The 17,187-nt window shown below is 43.0% G+C and overlaps 1 protein-coding gene across 2 annotated transcripts in view; it reads right to left on the minus strand.

The window, feature by feature from the left end:
• MYOF (myoferlin) overlaps positions 1-17,187 on the minus strand; it is a 153,597-nt gene that overhangs the window by 56,538 nt on the left and 79,872 nt on the right. For both annotated transcript variants that reach the window (XM_042909322.1, XM_042909321.1), the window contains 4 exons: positions 7,732-7,909; positions 6,383-6,507; positions 3,412-3,518; positions 923-1,115 (listed from right to left, as the gene is read on the minus strand). In XM_042909322.1, the coding sequence (XP_042765256.1) occupies positions 923-1,115; positions 3,412-3,518; positions 6,383-6,507; positions 7,732-7,909 (603 nt within the window). The remainder of the gene's footprint in view (positions 1-922; positions 1,116-3,411; positions 3,519-6,382; positions 6,508-7,731; positions 7,910-17,187) is intronic.

Consider the following 17,187-nt stretch of genomic DNA (forward strand, 5'->3'; position numbering starts at 1 on the left):
TGGTGGCTTCACCTGCCAAAAGTCTGACCTACACAGCTCTGAGAGGTAGTTTAGGAAATACCCCCTCTTTTCTTGCCATCAGTAGTCAAGGGTTATTGGTTTCATATATTTCACTGGACACTGACCAAGTATCTCCACCTCAATCCAATATTTGCCAAATCTGAAATATTAATTTAGTCTTTTAAATCCCCCTTTTTTTCTGATTATAAAGGTGATATAAGTTGTCACCATAGGAAACTTGGAAAGTACCAAAGCATAAAAAGTAGAAAATAAAAATTACCTATAATCGCATGTTTTTTCAAATGTATTTCTATCCACAAATATATTATGACCCCTGCCCACCCAAATCTCTGAGGGTCAATAGGAGGGGTCTTATACTCTCGTTTTTCCAGTACACAGAGGTTAATGGCAGCCAATATTTACCCAGCACCGCGATGTGCCCTACACCATGCTAAGCCCTTCATACTCATCATCTAAATACAATGCTATGAAGTGAGTACTACAATTATCCCATTTTATATATGGGGAAACTGAGGCTTAGAGAGGTTGCCCAAGGTTACATACAGTAGATCCAGGATTCAAAACCAGGTCTTCCCGGTCCCAAGAAAAGGTGGCACTTCAATCCTCTGTGCTACATAGATTTGCTGCTTTCTCCCTCTACTTGACATACTCTCTGATCTGTCCACTTTGAAGATCTTTCCAGAACCACCAACTCAAAATTCTTCTGTTCTCACTTCAGTGATATTCACCCCATTACCCATTACTACCCCAGCCCAGTCACTTCTTGGTCTCACCTCTGTCAGATTTGCTCAATATCCAAGATAATGTACTACATTCTCTTACCACCTTCTCTATCCTTGGTGCCCCTCCACAGAATCCCTCTTCCATATCAAGTGACCTTTGTGTAGTTTAAAAGTCCTACCTCTTCAGTCAGCTGCAGCAGTTTATCAAGCCAGTCCTCAATTTCCGCCAGCGTGGACTTCACCTCTGTGGCCTCAGACCTCATCCTCACAGCTGCCTCGTGTATCTGGGAGAGAGATCGGGACCGCAACTTTCGGATCTGAGTGTCAAGAATTGTGACATTAGCTTTTCCTTCCATGAGAGGCAACGTGTACCTAAAAAAGAAAAGAAACAGATAATCTGTAGAATAGCTTTTCAGGCCTCAGAACTGTCAAAGTCATTTATGTTTGATTTCCATCTTGCAAGCCACACCAGTTTCCTGACTCATAAGCATGACCAGGTTTAAGCTGAAGTTGAGTGTGTGTGGCATTGGCAGAGCAGACCTGTCAGACAAACCCTCCTTACTCTCACGAGGAATGCAGGGGGATTAAAATTCCAAAGCAAGTTCTTGGGTTTGACTCAAGGCCCATGGAGTCACTGGAGAGAAGATGGCAACAGCTGCAGCCTTTGGGAGGAACAGGCCTTCCCTTCTTTTGCTTCTTAAAACTACTGTGCAGACCCACAAAATGAAGGAGGGGAAGGCAGATTACAGAGCATTTAGCAGAAGGGCTCTTAAGGACCATGCACCCCTAGGCAGTCCTAGGGTGGAGGGGGGGGGCGGGGTGCTCAGGAGGTCTGCAAATCCCTGGAACTTATTTAAAAAGTCAGCCAGTGTGATGTATGATGAGGACGACATGCTTTGCAGCTATCTGGGTAAAAATCCTGGCTCCACCATTTACTAGTCCCATGATGTGACCTTGAGCAGTTACTTAATCTCTTCTTTCCCTATCTTCAAATGCATGAAAATATTGGGCTGTTGTGAGAAATAAATGAATTAATATATGGAGAGCATTTAGAACACTCCCTACTGCACAGTAAGGTCTGAATAAGGTCATCAAACACTGCCTTCTTCATTGTCATGGTCTCATTAGATATTCAAAGGGGCCCATTAGCTCCCAAAACGTTAAGAACCACTTGTGTAGGCAAAGCTCCCATTAAAGTGAGAAGTCTAGAACAGCTGAGTTGGGGCCAGAATTAGCCTTCTTCTGCAGGGTCTTCCTCTCACTATGGCAGCTGGTGGGGGCCACAGGGTGAGGTTGTCATCAATGCCAGGAAGTTCTACTCACATTGTCTCTACTAAGAATTTCCATTGGTTTGAATTTCCCCTAGCTTCTTAAATGGAGGAAATCCTAGCACGACTTCTTTTAAACACAAGTTTCCTGATACATGAAGTTAAAAAGATTCCATTTGATTTTGAAAACACAGTTCACATCAATTGGGTACTTCAAAAACTGTGTAAATAGGTCTTTCTGTGTTTTGCTCAGCAAATCCTAAAATTCATAGAATTTTCTACCTGAAGGCATTACCAAATGTTTCTGTTTGGTCACATTAGTAGTTATGGTAATGCATTGGAAAGGTTAAGTCCCTGGAATGATCTGAGGCAAAAATGCATATGGAAGCAGCTAGCTCAAAAGTCACATTTGAGACGTTCAATAAATAGAAGTTGACTGGGTGTAGCATGTAGCAGGAAAAGTTGTGTGGATAAACCCCACCCTGGACGTTAGATGCATCGTTCACCCCCTTGGGCCTCCGTTTTCTCATCCATAAAATAAAGGGGACTGGGAGAGATGACCTGTTAGGACCCTGATTTAAATTTTCTGAATTTAAGCGAGAGCCCACCAGTGCTCTGATTTCAGCTGCATTTCAATGACCTAGCTAAACCACTAGAAGGCATAAGAAGACCTGGAGACTGAGGGCATTAGCCCCGAGGGGGACAAAAAAAGCGGTCCTGTTTCTTGCTGCTTGTGAGAAGTTTTCAATATGCTTTTCTTTTGGAATTTTCCTGTCCACTGCTCTATTAGCCAATATTTAAACTGAGTTTGGAATGAATCACTTCCCCTTTTGAGTTCCAAATGCCCAGAGTTCTGAGCTGTTTCTCTAAGTCACAGTTCTAAAAGGTTCTCCGGCTCAAGTCAAATCTACTGGCTTTGGGAAGGGAGCCTTAGATACAGTCTTTTAGGCATTCAGTAAAAAAAAAGCAAGTAAAAAGGCTACTTCTAAAAATGTGTTTGTGCATTAGGAATGTGATTCTGAATGGCAAAATCAATGCTCCACCCCTAGACCCCATTCTCTGTGGGAGCCAGGCTTCACCCTTCTCCAGGAGGGGGGCCCACAAGCACAGGCCAGCATCCTCCTTCCTTGTCCCCACCGCTTGCCTGAGGCTGCCCTGGGATGTTTCCTTCAGGGCCCTCAGCTTCCCCAGGCTGCTTTAGAATTGGCACCAAATCAGAAAGAACTTTTCCTGGTGGTGATTCAGAGACTCCTCCCAGTGACTAGGGCCTTTTGAGAAGCTTGACTAATTCAAATTCATTTTTTCAGGCCAACACTGGGAACAATCCTAGAGGCTCTCCTTACAGTTTCAGGGAGGAGAGCATGACTGGGAATTCTGAGATAGGAACAAGATCACTGTACCTTGTGTCTTCTATAACTTCGTCGATCAGCTTCAACCATAATTCGGCCAACTGGTTTGCAGGAATTTTACCTTGTATCCCTGATTTTAGAGCCTCTGTGTTTGATTGCTGGAGAGTTTGGAAAGAGAGGAAATAATCGGTTAATTGTGCGTCATGCCATTAAACCTAGTAAAGGTTTAATGTTCCTTTTCAAGAAAAAATACACAGAAGACTTGACAGAAAAACCAATGCATTTAATTTTTTACGTTTAGTAATGCTCACCATAGCTCAGCACTATTTACTTTTCTTCAAAAGGCAATCAACGCTGACATCTATAAGTAACAGGGCAATCTTTCATATATCCTTGACCTTTGAAACCATGTAAATATTTTATGTATTTAAAAAGTAAATAAAATAAAACCAATAAAGATGGGAGAAGGAATCCTACCATGGAATATAAAACAGAAACAAATGAACTATATGACTACACCAAACTGATCCAAATAATTTTTGAACACAATATTTTGATGATATACTCTCAATTTAAAGAAAAAAACCATTGGGGCGCCTGGGTGGCTCAGTCGGTTAACCCATTGGGGCGCCTGGGTGGCTCAGTCAGCTGACTTCGGCTCAGGTCATGATCTCATAGTTGGTCAGTTCGAGTCCCGCATAGGGTTCTGTGTTGACCGCTCAGAGCCTGGTGCCTGCTTCAGATTTCTGTGTGTGTGTCTCTCTCTCTGCCCCCCCACTCACTCTCTCTGTCTCTCAAAAAAATGAATAAACGTTAAAAAGATTTGAAGAAAAGAACCATGAACATATCAAACTCTAAATTTGTTTGTTGCAGTGGTTTATCTATGGATATTAGGATTGAACAAATGAGCAAATGACGTTTCTCACTGTTGGAGAAAAGAGTTACAAATATAGAAATAGGGAAGACTAGAACAAACCTGTGACATTAGAATGGATTTGGAGTTAGGCTTATAAATTCATTGCTTTTCATATATTGATAGATCTAGAAATAAATCACACGTGAATATGTGTGTGCATGTGCCCGTCATTAAGTCTGTCCACTGAGAAGGCCTAGAAGCAATGGCATCTAAATAGTAGTGAGCATCTAATACCCAGATCTTGGTTTTCATATGATATTCCCGCTAAGAGGAAACAGAATTCTTCAGAAAATTGGCAATTTGAGAATTAGGGCAGAGCAGTACAAGATGAGCCCAGAACATACTATTGTGTCACTTTGAGCATCTGCTGACACAGATTGAGAGAGTGCCCACCATGATCATCAAAAGTCCTGATCATGGAAAGCCCCCATGTTGTCCAGATCAGCATGGAATAAGGATAGCCTGATCAATGCTGAGGAGAAGAACAAGGAAGAAAAAGGCCTGAAGAATACCCAAAACATAATCAGAATAGAGGGGTGACCAGTTCTTTACTAATTTCCTTGAGACGGAGGACTGGAAGTTAATACCATAACCAGACTGCATGTCAGGTGAACAATTATGCTTAACTTAAACTACAATTCTCCTTCAATATCATCTTTATAATATAAAACAATATATATTTTTTAATGTTTATTCATTTATTTTGAGAGAGAAAGAGACAGGGAATGAACATGGGGGGGGGGGCAAGGGGCAGAAAGGGGGGGGGGGGAGAGAATCCCAAGCAGGCTCTGTGCTGTCAGTGCAGAGAGAGACATGGAGCTCAATCTCATGAACTATGAGATCATGACCTGAGCCAAAATCAAGAGTTGGCTGTTTCAATCCATAAGAGACTCTTAAATACAGAGAACAATCTGAGGGTTGATGGGGTGGGGGATATGGGAGAGAGGAAAATGGGTTATGGGCATTGAGGAGGGCCCTTGTTGGGATGAGCACTGGGTATTGTATGTAAGCAATGAACCACAGGACTCTACCCCAAAAACCAAGAGCACACTCTGCACACTGTATGTTAGCCAATTTGACAATAAATTATATTAACAAAACAAAACAAAAAAGAGTCTGCCACTTAACGAACTGAGCCACCCAGGTGCCCCCATAAAACAATATGTTTAGATTTTGCTGCGGAATCTTAGATCAGGTAAATTCCAGGACCCCCACATGTATTGGTCTTACCCTGACAGAGGTTAGACCTTAGAAAAAATTAATACTAATATAATCTGGAAATCAAAACACTAATCACACCAATTTAGTATCTTTGACTTAGAAATATCCCAACCATGTGCCCCTCCTCATCAATATCAACTAGATGGAAAATAACAGATACCACATCTATGCAGTTTCTGCCAGAGGGAACTCCCAACCTCCAAACAAGGAAAGTTCCCTCTAGTTTACAAAACGAGCATAAAATGTCAGGCTCTGGTTCCTCTGAGCCCACCTCTTCCCACACTGGAGATTTTTACTCAACAATAGAGCTCTAAGGGCTGCATATTTCTATTGGCATGAACCATTCTCCACACCACTCCTAACTGTGGCAGAACCTGTGGGTTGTCCTCCCACTTCGATATCCACCCCCCTCTTCCTCAGGAAGAGGACTTTTATCTGGCCTATGCCAACCCAAGCATAAGACGGCACTTCCCAGTCCCCTTAGGGTGAGATGTAGTTGTATGACTGGATTCTGGCCAATGGAAAATGAGTAGAAATCAAGTGTGTGACTTCTGGGTCTTTCCCTCCAAGGGAAAGGCCTGTGCCATCTACTTCCCCATTCCTCTTCCCTCAGGCTTGAGGGCAGGCTTAGTGGTGAGCAGCCTCAACCATGCAGACAATGACAACTCCTTAGTGATGGCAGAGCAACAAGAGGGAAGGAGTGCAGGTCCCCAACATCTCTGAACCTCCATGCCAGCCTTGGATCACTGATGTCAACTGTTACTAAAGAAATAGCTCTTATCTTGCTTATCACTATATTCTGATGTCACTTACAGGGCCTACCTTGTAACTAATACATAATTCACTCTGTCCAGTGGAAAGGAAATATAGAAAAGATAAACTTACCAGCCGTTCTGCCATGGTTAGGAGAGTGTTCACCGCATCCAGGCGATGACTAATGTCCTCCCAGTATGAAGTCAGGGTAACAACTGGCTTTGTGTGGGCCCAAGGCAAGTAATAATAGTAGTTTCCTGGTGTAGAACATTGAGGGTCAGTGAACATTGGACACTTAAACAACATGTCTATTAAGAGATGTGTAAAATGGGCTACAGGTTAATCCATCCATATGCTTGGGGAATGGTTTGGGGTGATCTTATTTTTAAATTTTATCCAATGAAGCCACCAAGGGATAGACAGAAAGTTTTTTATTCATTCAACCTGTTCTGAAAATCTCTCTAAAATACCCTAGTAAGCCGAACGCAACAATTTTAGGATCTTGCAGTGGTTCAGGATCACCGATGATTACATAACACTGCAGCAGAAAATAGAGATGGGAGTTTAGATTATATGTGTTTGTACCTGAAAAGTGCTATTCTAAATATTTTTGTTGGAATTGGGGCAAGAAAAAAAATGATTTTCTATTTTGTAAAGCATGGATTCATGGGGTTTGGTAGAACCTTACAGGGATTAACAATTACCAGCCAACTTTTTTCTAGTACATTTTATATTTTCACACTGCTTGTACAAAAATTAGGTAAAAATTATGGCAATACTGTTGGAACATTTGATCAGAACGTCTCTCTCCTTTCTACATACTCTTAAACCATTTGTTGATACCTTTACTTGCTCATTCTCATACTCCACTTTGTTATTTTATACACTAGAATGTATACTCCTTAAAAGTAGAGACTGTTTCTCATCCATGTTTGTTCAAACACAGCTATTTAATCCTCACAGGAACTCTGGAGAAGATAATGAAACTGAAGGTAAGAATTGAGTGATGCGGCTAAGGTCATAGTGCTGGAGAGTAACAGAATGAAGACCGGAAGCTTGATTTTCCAGGACCTGAGCCAGTGTCCCATCCATTTCAACTACTCAATCTAAGAGCAGTTTGGGGCTTGGTAGGGTGGAGTTGGGCAGGGTGGGAGCTGACTCTCACCAGGTGGGAACTCTGGGGACCTCAGAGTTCAGCAAGTCACCATCTTGTGATTTTACAAAACAGAGCCAGTGTGAAAGCTGAACACGGCAAGGGGGCTGGGGTTCAGACCCTGGCAAAGGGCCTGCAACTTCTTGGGTTTGACCTGTCTTGAAGGTGCTCAAACTCTAGCCACCTGTCTTCCCCATTTAATCTTTTCTTTCCACTAAGCATATGCTGAAGATAATGGCTGCCAAAGGGAGAATACGTTGGGTGCTTCTTGTCCTGTGATGCACCCACGGTAAACTTATGAGAAGAGGATGGTTAGAGGCAGTCTTACCATCAAATATGGCACGGCTGTATTGAGTAGTTGATGCCAAAGGCTTACAAGTTGTGTCAAACTTGTTGCCGTAGTTCCCAATGCTGACTTCAAACTGAATGGCCTCGCCAACATCTTGCAACATGGTGGCTGAATGGAACACGGCAGACAGGCTATACTTCCGCCTTCGTTGGTATTTCTGTAAAGTATGGGCAGACGTAAGGCTCGGTGAAACTCCTTTTGCTCTTATTTATATGTGGGTGTCTAGCAGATGTAATTCTAAAACTAATAATTAGTATGGAATTAAATGCCAGTAGAGAATGTTCTTAAATCTAGCAGTTTTTCTTGTACTCATACAAGTGGGCAAAGATAGAAGTACCAGGATATTCACTGCAGTGTTGACTGAAATAGAGAGAAAAAAAAAAAAATGAAAGCAATACAAATGTCTAGCAATAGGTCACTGGTTAAACAAACTATGTTACATCCATATAATGCAATAAAGTTAGTAAAAAGGTAGATTCATATGTGCAAATGTATTTTAAGTGAACTCATTAATTATATATTTTAATATTAGCATATGCATGGAGAATGTGTAGAATAGAAATAAAATTGCTGACAGTTATATTGGGAAGGTAAAAAGATTATGGCTAATCGTACTTTCTAATTTATATGTTTTTGATTTTTTGAATTGCTTGAGTATTAATTTTCTTTTTCTTCTACTTTTTAACAAAATGTTTATTTATTTTTGAGAGAGAGAGAGAGTGTGAGGAAGGGGCAGAGAAAGAGGGGGACAGAGGATCCGAAGCAGGTTCTGCACTGGCAGCAGAGAGCCTGATGCGAGGCTCAAACTCATGAACCCTTAGATCATGACTTGAGCCGAACTCAGACGCTTAACTGACTAAGCCACCTAGGTGCTCCTTTAGTATTAATTTTCAAATAAAAAACAACAATAAAGATTTTTAATGTAAGACTTTAAAATTAACTGAATTTAGGTGAACTTATTTTCCTGTTTTCTGAAACAGAAATCAAACGTTATTTTTTCCTTTCTCTCTTTTTAAAAAAATTACTGGGGGAGCGCCTGGGGGACTCAGTCATTTAAGCATCCGACTTCGGCTCAGGTCATGATCTCATGGTTCATGGGTTCAAGCCCCGTATCGGGCTCCCACGTCAGGTTCTGTGCTGACAGCTTGGAGCCTGGAGCCTGCTTCAGATTCTGCATCTCCCTCTCTCTCTGCCCCTCCCCCGTTTCCACTCTGTCTCTCTCTCTCTCGAAAATAAATAAACATTAAAAAAAAATTACTGGTTTATTGAGTGTGTGTGTGTGAGGGAGTTGAACATAGGGCCAAAAATGACCACACCGAGGATCTTTCAGCCTGGCAGAAATGACCATGAGCCCTTCAGGCCTTCCTTAATCCGAGCACATAAAGTCTCCTGAATCCACAGATTGCTCAGATGGCATCTCTCCTTCTTTGTGGATCATATCCTCACTGATCTTTGGGTACTCTGCCTTCTTTAGTCAAACAGAGCCATGCAATGGTTGAAATTGCTGTACCTCATTATGTTCTAGGCGTTCTGCCACTTAATACCATCCACATCTAGACTCTGTTCCGGATCTCCATCGGTATCCAATCTCTGTAGACACTTGTCAAGCTTAGGGGTGAGAATACCAGTGGTTACACTTGTCTACATGCTTCACTAGAGGGTTCATGGAGACCCATGAGTGATAATACTCAAATTGTTTGACGAATTTCTCACTATGGCAAGTTTACTTTGAAAGCCCTTAGAGAAGGAACTCCCAGATCTGGAGTCCTTCAATTTGAGATTTGGAGGCCACATTGCTATCAAACTTTGGCATATGCTGAATCTTATTGTCGTTGGATTTGCTCTTTTGCATTCCCACCTTGCTACCAATTTGTGCAGCATAATCTACGTAGCAACGTAATGACACGTTTCACCTTCAAGAAGCTAACAAAAATTGGGGCACCTGGGTGGCTCAGTCGGTTGAGCATCCAACTTCAGCTCAGGTCATGATCTCATAGTCTGTGAGTTCAAGCCCCACGTTGGACTCTGTGCTGACAGCTCAGAGCCTGGAACCTATTTCAGATTCTGTGTCTCCCTCTCTCCGCCCCTTCCCCACTCATGCTCTGTCTCTCTCTGTCTCTCAAAAATGAATAAACATTAAAAAAAATTGTTTTTAAAAAGAAGCTAACAAAAATTACGTGATCCCAGTAGGATATTTGTCAACCGATTTCCTTTTCTTTTGTTATTCATCCATACCATGGCCTTTATTCTATTAAATGTATCACAATCATGGGCAGTTCTTCTGCCTTGTATGATGTAAGAATATGTTCTTTCATTCACAGAAGTACTTGGACAACAGTATCAAAAATTTCTTTTTTCAAATTGTGGTGAAACACACATAACATAAAATTCTCCACATGAGCCATGTTTAAGTGTGCAGTTTGGTGGCCTTAGGGACATTCACATTGGTGAGCTACCATCACCACCATCTATCCACAAAACTCTGCCCATCTCATAAAATTGAAACTCTGTACCCATTAAACCCCAACTCCCCATTCCCACCTCCTTTCTATCTCTCTGAGTTTGGCTACTCTGGGTATCTCATGTAAGTCAAATCAAACAACATTTGTCCTTTTGCGACTGGCTTATTTCACTTAGTTCAATGCCTTCAGTGTCTAGCCATGTGGTAGCACATGTCAGAGTTTCCTTCCTTTTTAAGACTAAAGAATTCTCGGGGCGCCTGGGTGGCGCAGTCGGTTAAGCGTCCGACTTCAGCCAGGTCACGATCTCGCGGTCCGTGAGTTCGAGCCCCGCATCAGGCTCTGGGCTGATGGCTCGGAGCCTGGAGCCTGTTTCCGATTCTGTGTCTCCCTCTCTCTCTGCCCCTCCCCCGTTCATGCTCTGTCTCTCTCTGTCCCAAAAAAATAAATAAAAAACGTTGAAAAAAAAATTAAAAAAAAAAAAAAAAGACTAAAGAATTCTCCATTGTACTGTTGAAAGATAAACTGGGGCATGTTGAAAAGTTTTAAGATTTTATTTGAGCAAACACAGATTGGATTGGGCAGTGACAAAGCAGAAGCGGTTAAGAGTGCTCCACCTACAAGAGCTGAGGAAAGACTTTCAGAGAGCAAATGTGGAAGGAAGGCAAGGACATTATTTGACTGGCGCTGGCTTCAGTGGTTGCATTATTTGGGAAAGTCTAGTTGGTTATTTGCGCTTCATTGTCCTTTGGTTTTGATTTCTTAACCTGGAAGCATTTACAGGCCTAAGTTCTGGTTTGCTTATGTAGGCTGCCCAGGCATTACGGCCACTTCTGTCTAATGGCATCCTTGTTTAATAAGTTTATTAAATATACCACATTGGTCTGTATATATACCACATTGGTCTGTCCATTCATCTATCGAAGGATTGCTATCAATGGACGGCTTCTATCTTTTGGTTATTATGAATAATGCTGCTATACACATGGGTGTACAAATATCCACTTGAGTCCCTGCTTTCAATTGTTTTGGGTCTATACACAGCAGTGGATTTTGGAATCACATGGTAATTCTACTTTTAACTTCTTGAGGACTGTTTTAAGAACATCTGACAGGGACTGTAGTTTGTTGTCTTGAAGAACCACAGGACGTGCCACTATTACAAAGTCTCTGTTTTGGTTAAAAGGATTTTTGACATGGTACAAGGGAAACCCTCAATAGGATTTCATCAGAAATCCTTCTGAGTTTCAATCTTTCTTGAAAGTCTTTCCAAAACATTGGTTTGAAAACTTAGCTGCGTACTGAATCACCTGAAGGGCTTTGAAATATCCTTATAGCTGGGTGCCACATCCCAGAGACTGCCTAGCACTGTGAATTTAAAATTTTTCCTACTTACATTAGTCCACCGTCACTTTGGCAGAGAGGGGGTTGGAGACTTTTATCGCTTGTCAGGAGTCCCTTTAACTATCCACACCTAAGCCTCCTGAACTATCCATGGTTCAGGAATGCTGTGGAAATTCTGGGTTTGGTTTAAATTGTGTGAAAATTAGAAAGCAGGAAGTTATTTGTATTAGTCAGAACTTCTATATACAGCATAACTTCTTTGTAAACCATCTGGGATGATCTAGGAGAAGGGAAGGAGCAAAAATATGAGACATAATTTGGGGCCTAAGTCAGGGCCCCCCCCAAATGACCAGCATTTAAGCTGGTGCCATCTGCTAATACAGAGGGTGCAGAGAAGAGAGAAAGTGCATGGGGAGGCTGTGGAAGGGGTGGGGATGCCACTTCCGGCTGGGCTGGCTCTGCCTTGCACACCTCTACGTGGCCACGATTCCATTAGATCTCCCTGGGTTTTCCTGAGCATAGCTCGCAGTCACCTGCACCCTGGTAGCACCCTCACCCTGAAGAGTTTGAGCTCTAAGACAGCAATTTGGGTTTTGGCCATCACCACACCTCCCAACAGAGCGGCACACTCTGTGAGCAAGCCGCTCAAGATGGAGCTGCAAACTGGGTGGCTTCACAGGTCCAAACTCCACAAGGGGCAGGGGATCTACATCTGCTCACCTGCCCCAGAGCCAGGCTCTGGACTGTGAAGTCTAGAATTCTGCCCTCCCCCCAGCCCTTTCTCACTTCCCCTGTGCCTCAGGGCACACAGAGGGGGAGAGAAGAAGAAACAAACAACAAAGTTTAGAAAAGTCAGGAGCCTCAGCTTTTGTTCCCTGTGTTGCCTTTGGGCAAAACTGCTCATAATGGGGAAAGTTAAAGAATGTAAATTATAATCTACTGAACACTGACGGATGTTTCTTTGACTTTGTAGGGCCTTGGGGCTCTCTTTCCAATCATCAAAGACCGGTGTGTGTGGTAGATGCAGGTAGTATCAGAGTTTTAGGAGTAAATCTGGAGAAGGTGTGATTTTTGTCAAGCAGAATACTGAAAAAGGGGTAACAAGTAACAGCTCTTAAAAGTGGCTGGGGGACCACCAGGCGTGGGACATTAAGGATCAGTGACAAGGAGACTGTGCCAAAGAAAACTGCCCGACTTGCCACCTTTGGTCTATTTACTAAAGGCAGCTGACAACTAGCGGAGCTGGTGGAAGAATCTGAACGTGTTATTTCAAGCAATATTTGTTGAGCACTTACGTGGGCCAGACGAATGGGAGAACTCAAGGAGGTTCTAATCGAGCAGAAGACAGAACGCGTGTTCATAAAATGGTCCCAAAACATGTTAGGTCACACACGAGAAGACTGGGAAGGAGTAGGGTGGAAGTGGTCTAGGACCAGATCCCAGATGGTGGAGACAAAACGATGGCGTCCTTTAGTGACTGGGCAGAGGTTTCAGAAGCCAGCAGGTGTCTGAATAGAACTGGGATGCCACGCTTCATCTTCTACCTGCCTGATTCCTTAGGGAGGTGGCCACAGGTGGAACCCAGCTGCATCTCTTCAAGGGTCTCTCGACTGGAGCCAGTTCAGCTCTAAGGAGGCGGGGCAGCTCTATGGCGACTGAGTAGGAAAAATTCACTCTCCCTCCTGTGTTCCTCCTTTACTCTCGCAGGACTACCACACTCCGAACACTTCTGATACCAGACGTGTAGTGGATTTTCCCACAGCACGCAATTCTGCAACACCAGTTGGGTGTCCTACAGGTGAACTCAATTCTGACACTATCTACCCAGAGACAGAACGTCTCAGTCCCACTAGACTGCCCCATCCCCACTTCAGATCCCTGTCGAAAGTCCAGGTTCTGATCGATCGGGTATAAATTGGAGGCTCCCATGACTTCCTCCTCAGAGTTGATTAACTTGCTAGAGCAGCTCACAAAACTTGGGAAAGCAGTTTACTTACTGGTTACCAGTTTATTATAACAGGATATGATAAAGGCTACAGGTGGGCATCCAGATGGAACTGCTGCATAGGACAAGGTATGTGGCGGGGACACGGAGCCTCCACGTCCTCTCTGGGCACAACACTCTCCCCAAACATGCATGTATTCACATCCCAGAAGCTCTCTGAATCCTGTATCTTGGGGATTTTGTATGGAGGTTTCATCACATAAGTGTGATGGATCTTTAACTCAATTTCTAGCCCCTCTCGGGAGAACAGGGGGTAAGGCAGAAAGTTCCAAGCTTCTAATCATGGCTTGGTCTTTCTCATGAGCAGCTTCAAACGAGGAGCCCATAAGAGTCACCTCACTAGAACAAAAGACTCACCTACCACCCAGGAAATCCCAAGAGATTTAGGAGCTCAGCGTCAGGAACCAGAGTCAAAGAGCAAATACTAGCACTATGATTTCACAGCAACCAAGTCGCCCTCTTGAACACGACCAGAAATTTCATTATTTGCGTATGACCTGGAACATGGGATCTTTGGAAATGGGAAGAGGGTCAGGATCATCTTCGAGGCCGATGGTTCCCGGTGGTTACACAAATCTGCTCATCTCACTCTCTTACCAGTCTCCTGGTTGCCTGCACTGGGGCTGTGTCTTCAGAATCTCAGCTCCTCTCCTGCTTTTTAATGTTACTGGGATTTTAGTTTATAGATTTTGTTTTTGCTTTTATTAAATTTATGACAGAAGCCATTTTGCTATCTGGGTTTAATTATTTGGATCAAAGAAAAGTAACTTTGTTTTCTATTTCAGTTTATACAAAGCTGTTCTTTTATACTGTTGACATATACTGTGGCGACTGTATACCGTTGGCTCTTTGTTTTTTGAGTTTCTTTTTGGTTTTATTTTTTACTAAATCTATGACACAGGCTTCTTTGCCTGTATGTGTTTAATTATTTGGAGTAAAAAAGAAAAAAGAATTCAGTTTTGCATTCTAGCTACCATACTTTGTTGAGTCTCTTCCTATCCCTTCCCTCTCCCCCTGTCTATTACGAGTGCTTAAAATAAAAAGAAAGGCCATGAACTTAAATTCTGTTCTGGTGACAACACAAAGTAAAGAGGCACTGTAATTGCTGAGAACCCATAGCCGGATTTCTGCCTGAACCAAGTTGTAGCTGGACTCTTCAAGAGCCAATCTATAACAACTCAAGTCCAGAACCACCCATGCCATACCATATGTCTCCATAGAGGCCTTTGGGGTTTTTTAGCTATTTTCTTGCACGATCCTGGCAGTAAATGGCATGTAAGCTGTTCCACTTTCCCACCCACCCTCTCTTCTTTTTCCTTTTTCTAAATTTGTTCTTAAGATGTGTTACGATTCCTCACCTTCAGAATTGATGGTGGTATGGGGTGGTGGTATGGGGTGGATAGAAAGACTCACACCAGGATCTTATCGACCGGGGGAATTTGTTTTGGCTCTGTGTCTCTTTAACAAGTAAACAACCAAAACAAAATGAGTATACATTACATGATCCCACCACATACACTTCTTATAGAGATTCGTCTTGATTTATGACCTCGTCTGCAGAAGCAAGTTTGGAAAAGTCAGGATAAGTCCAGCACTCAAGGTCTTCAAGGGTCCCCTGTTGTTACTATGTTATGGTAGATTTATCATTTGCAAGGATTATGTTCCTGAGATCACAGCAAATCCCGAAAGTCAATAATGTCACAATATTCTATCATTACCCCCATGAAATGTAACAAAGTAACTGAAAACTCTGGGGGACTGCTTCAGACCCTATGTAAGAGTTGTGCACCCGTGTCAGGAATAGAGAAGCACAGAGCCTCACTCTCATGGACATGCAGACTGGGTGATGGCTAGGTGCACTGACCAGCACTCACACACCTGCTTTTCTGCACACCTGACTCAATTTCTCACCTCAGCAAAATCACTCCTCGCTACACATCAGAAACTCCGGGATAACTCAAGAGTGGTCAACACCATTAATGCCAAATCCAAGAATGGCATTATGGCACCATTGGTGGCATGATATAAGTCGCAAATGGTATTACTTATGTGTCTGTATATCAGTGGGAATAGGTAGGATGACAAGGAGTAGAGTGATGGAGAGACACTTGATAATTTCTTGAAGACTTATCTCCCAAGAGTTCTTAACCTAATCTGGCCTTTATATCCACTTGTTTGATAGGCTGATTCAGGAAATAGAAGCAAGTGCCCTAGAATTTTTTATTGGATACATTAATGTATAGAAACTGGGAAACTATGACTTAAAATTTCTAAGCAGTTTCTGATTCTAGGAGTTGAGATATGAATTGACATTCAAGGCAGACCATTGCTTTGCTTAGAAAACTTCTTTGGACGGACCTTTAACTATAATACAAAACACACACCTACCGGGGTTCTTTTCACCATTTAAATAACCTGACTTCAACTGTTCCATTTGGTCACATGCACTGTTAAGTGTATGTTTTAGCCAGAACTATGTTATAATCTGTGCTCGTAGAGGGGGGAGAAGTGATCCTTTCCCTGTGAGAACTTGGACTGATGCCCTGTGGCTTGCCGGTGGTAGGTGTAAGGTTCCTTCCTGAGGCTGAGGGGTGGAGACAGAGGTAACCTGTGAAAGAATGTGTGGCCCAGTCTTCTCTTACAGGGGAAGACACAGGCGCTGGATTGAAATCTGTGTGGCTCATGAATAACTGGACTCCTAATGTTCCAAACACGCCAGGACCGAAAAATCCAGAATATACTGCTTTGGACTCTAACCTCCTAATGTTGGCTTCTTGGGAGTCCATGAACAAGGCTACAATGGTCTGGGGGAGAAGGGAGAGTTTCCTCTAAAGGGAGTAGATATTTTCCTTGTCACTCATCCTGAAAGGGGCAAATCTCACAACAGGCAGACATGAAACTCCTAGAAAGGAGAAGGCCTTGTTTGGCTGGGAATTCATAGCACTTGACACGGACGTTGAGGTGGCCATGTGTACAGGGTGGTGTTGGGAATAGGGGCAGGTGGGGACCCGAGCCCTGCCACAGTAAGCAGGCTAGAGAGAGGCAGGGAGGCCAACTGCAACAGACCCAGAAAGCTGGTCTGAGCCCAGAGCTTTGAGATTAGCCATTTCAAGTTACTCATTTCACGGTTTCCCTACTCTTACCTCTTACTGGAGGTAAAAGTTTTTCTAAAATTGCCGTTTGGTTTCTGATGTAATGTGGAGACATAAGAGAAGGGTCTATCCCATGCCTGGGACGGAGGGGAAGGTGAAGGAGACAGCTTCAAGAAGCTTGTTGGGTCAGGGGTGGAATCCAGCAAAGAGTGGCCCTGGGCAGAGAGCCGTAAGTGAGCTGGATGCTCTGGCAAACAGTTCAGATTTCTGGAACACATAAGCATCAACCCGGGATTCTCAGAAATAGGTGGGGGAAGATGTGGTGTACACATACAAAATGGAATATTATTCAGTCATGAGAAAGAAGGAAATCCTGTCATTTGTGACAACATGGACGGACCTGGAGGGCATCAAGCTAAGTGAGATAAGCCAGACCGAGAAAGACACTGTATGATATCACTTATACATGGAATCTAAAAAAGTCAAACTCTGGGGCATCTGGGTGGCTCAGTCGGTTAAGCGTCTGACTTCAGCT

The sequence above is a fragment of the Panthera leo genome, chromosome D2, assembly GCF_018350215.1.
Source record: "Panthera leo isolate Ple1 chromosome D2, P.leo_Ple1_pat1.1, whole genome shotgun sequence".
NCBI lineage: Eukaryota > Metazoa > Chordata > Mammalia > Carnivora > Felidae > Panthera > Panthera leo.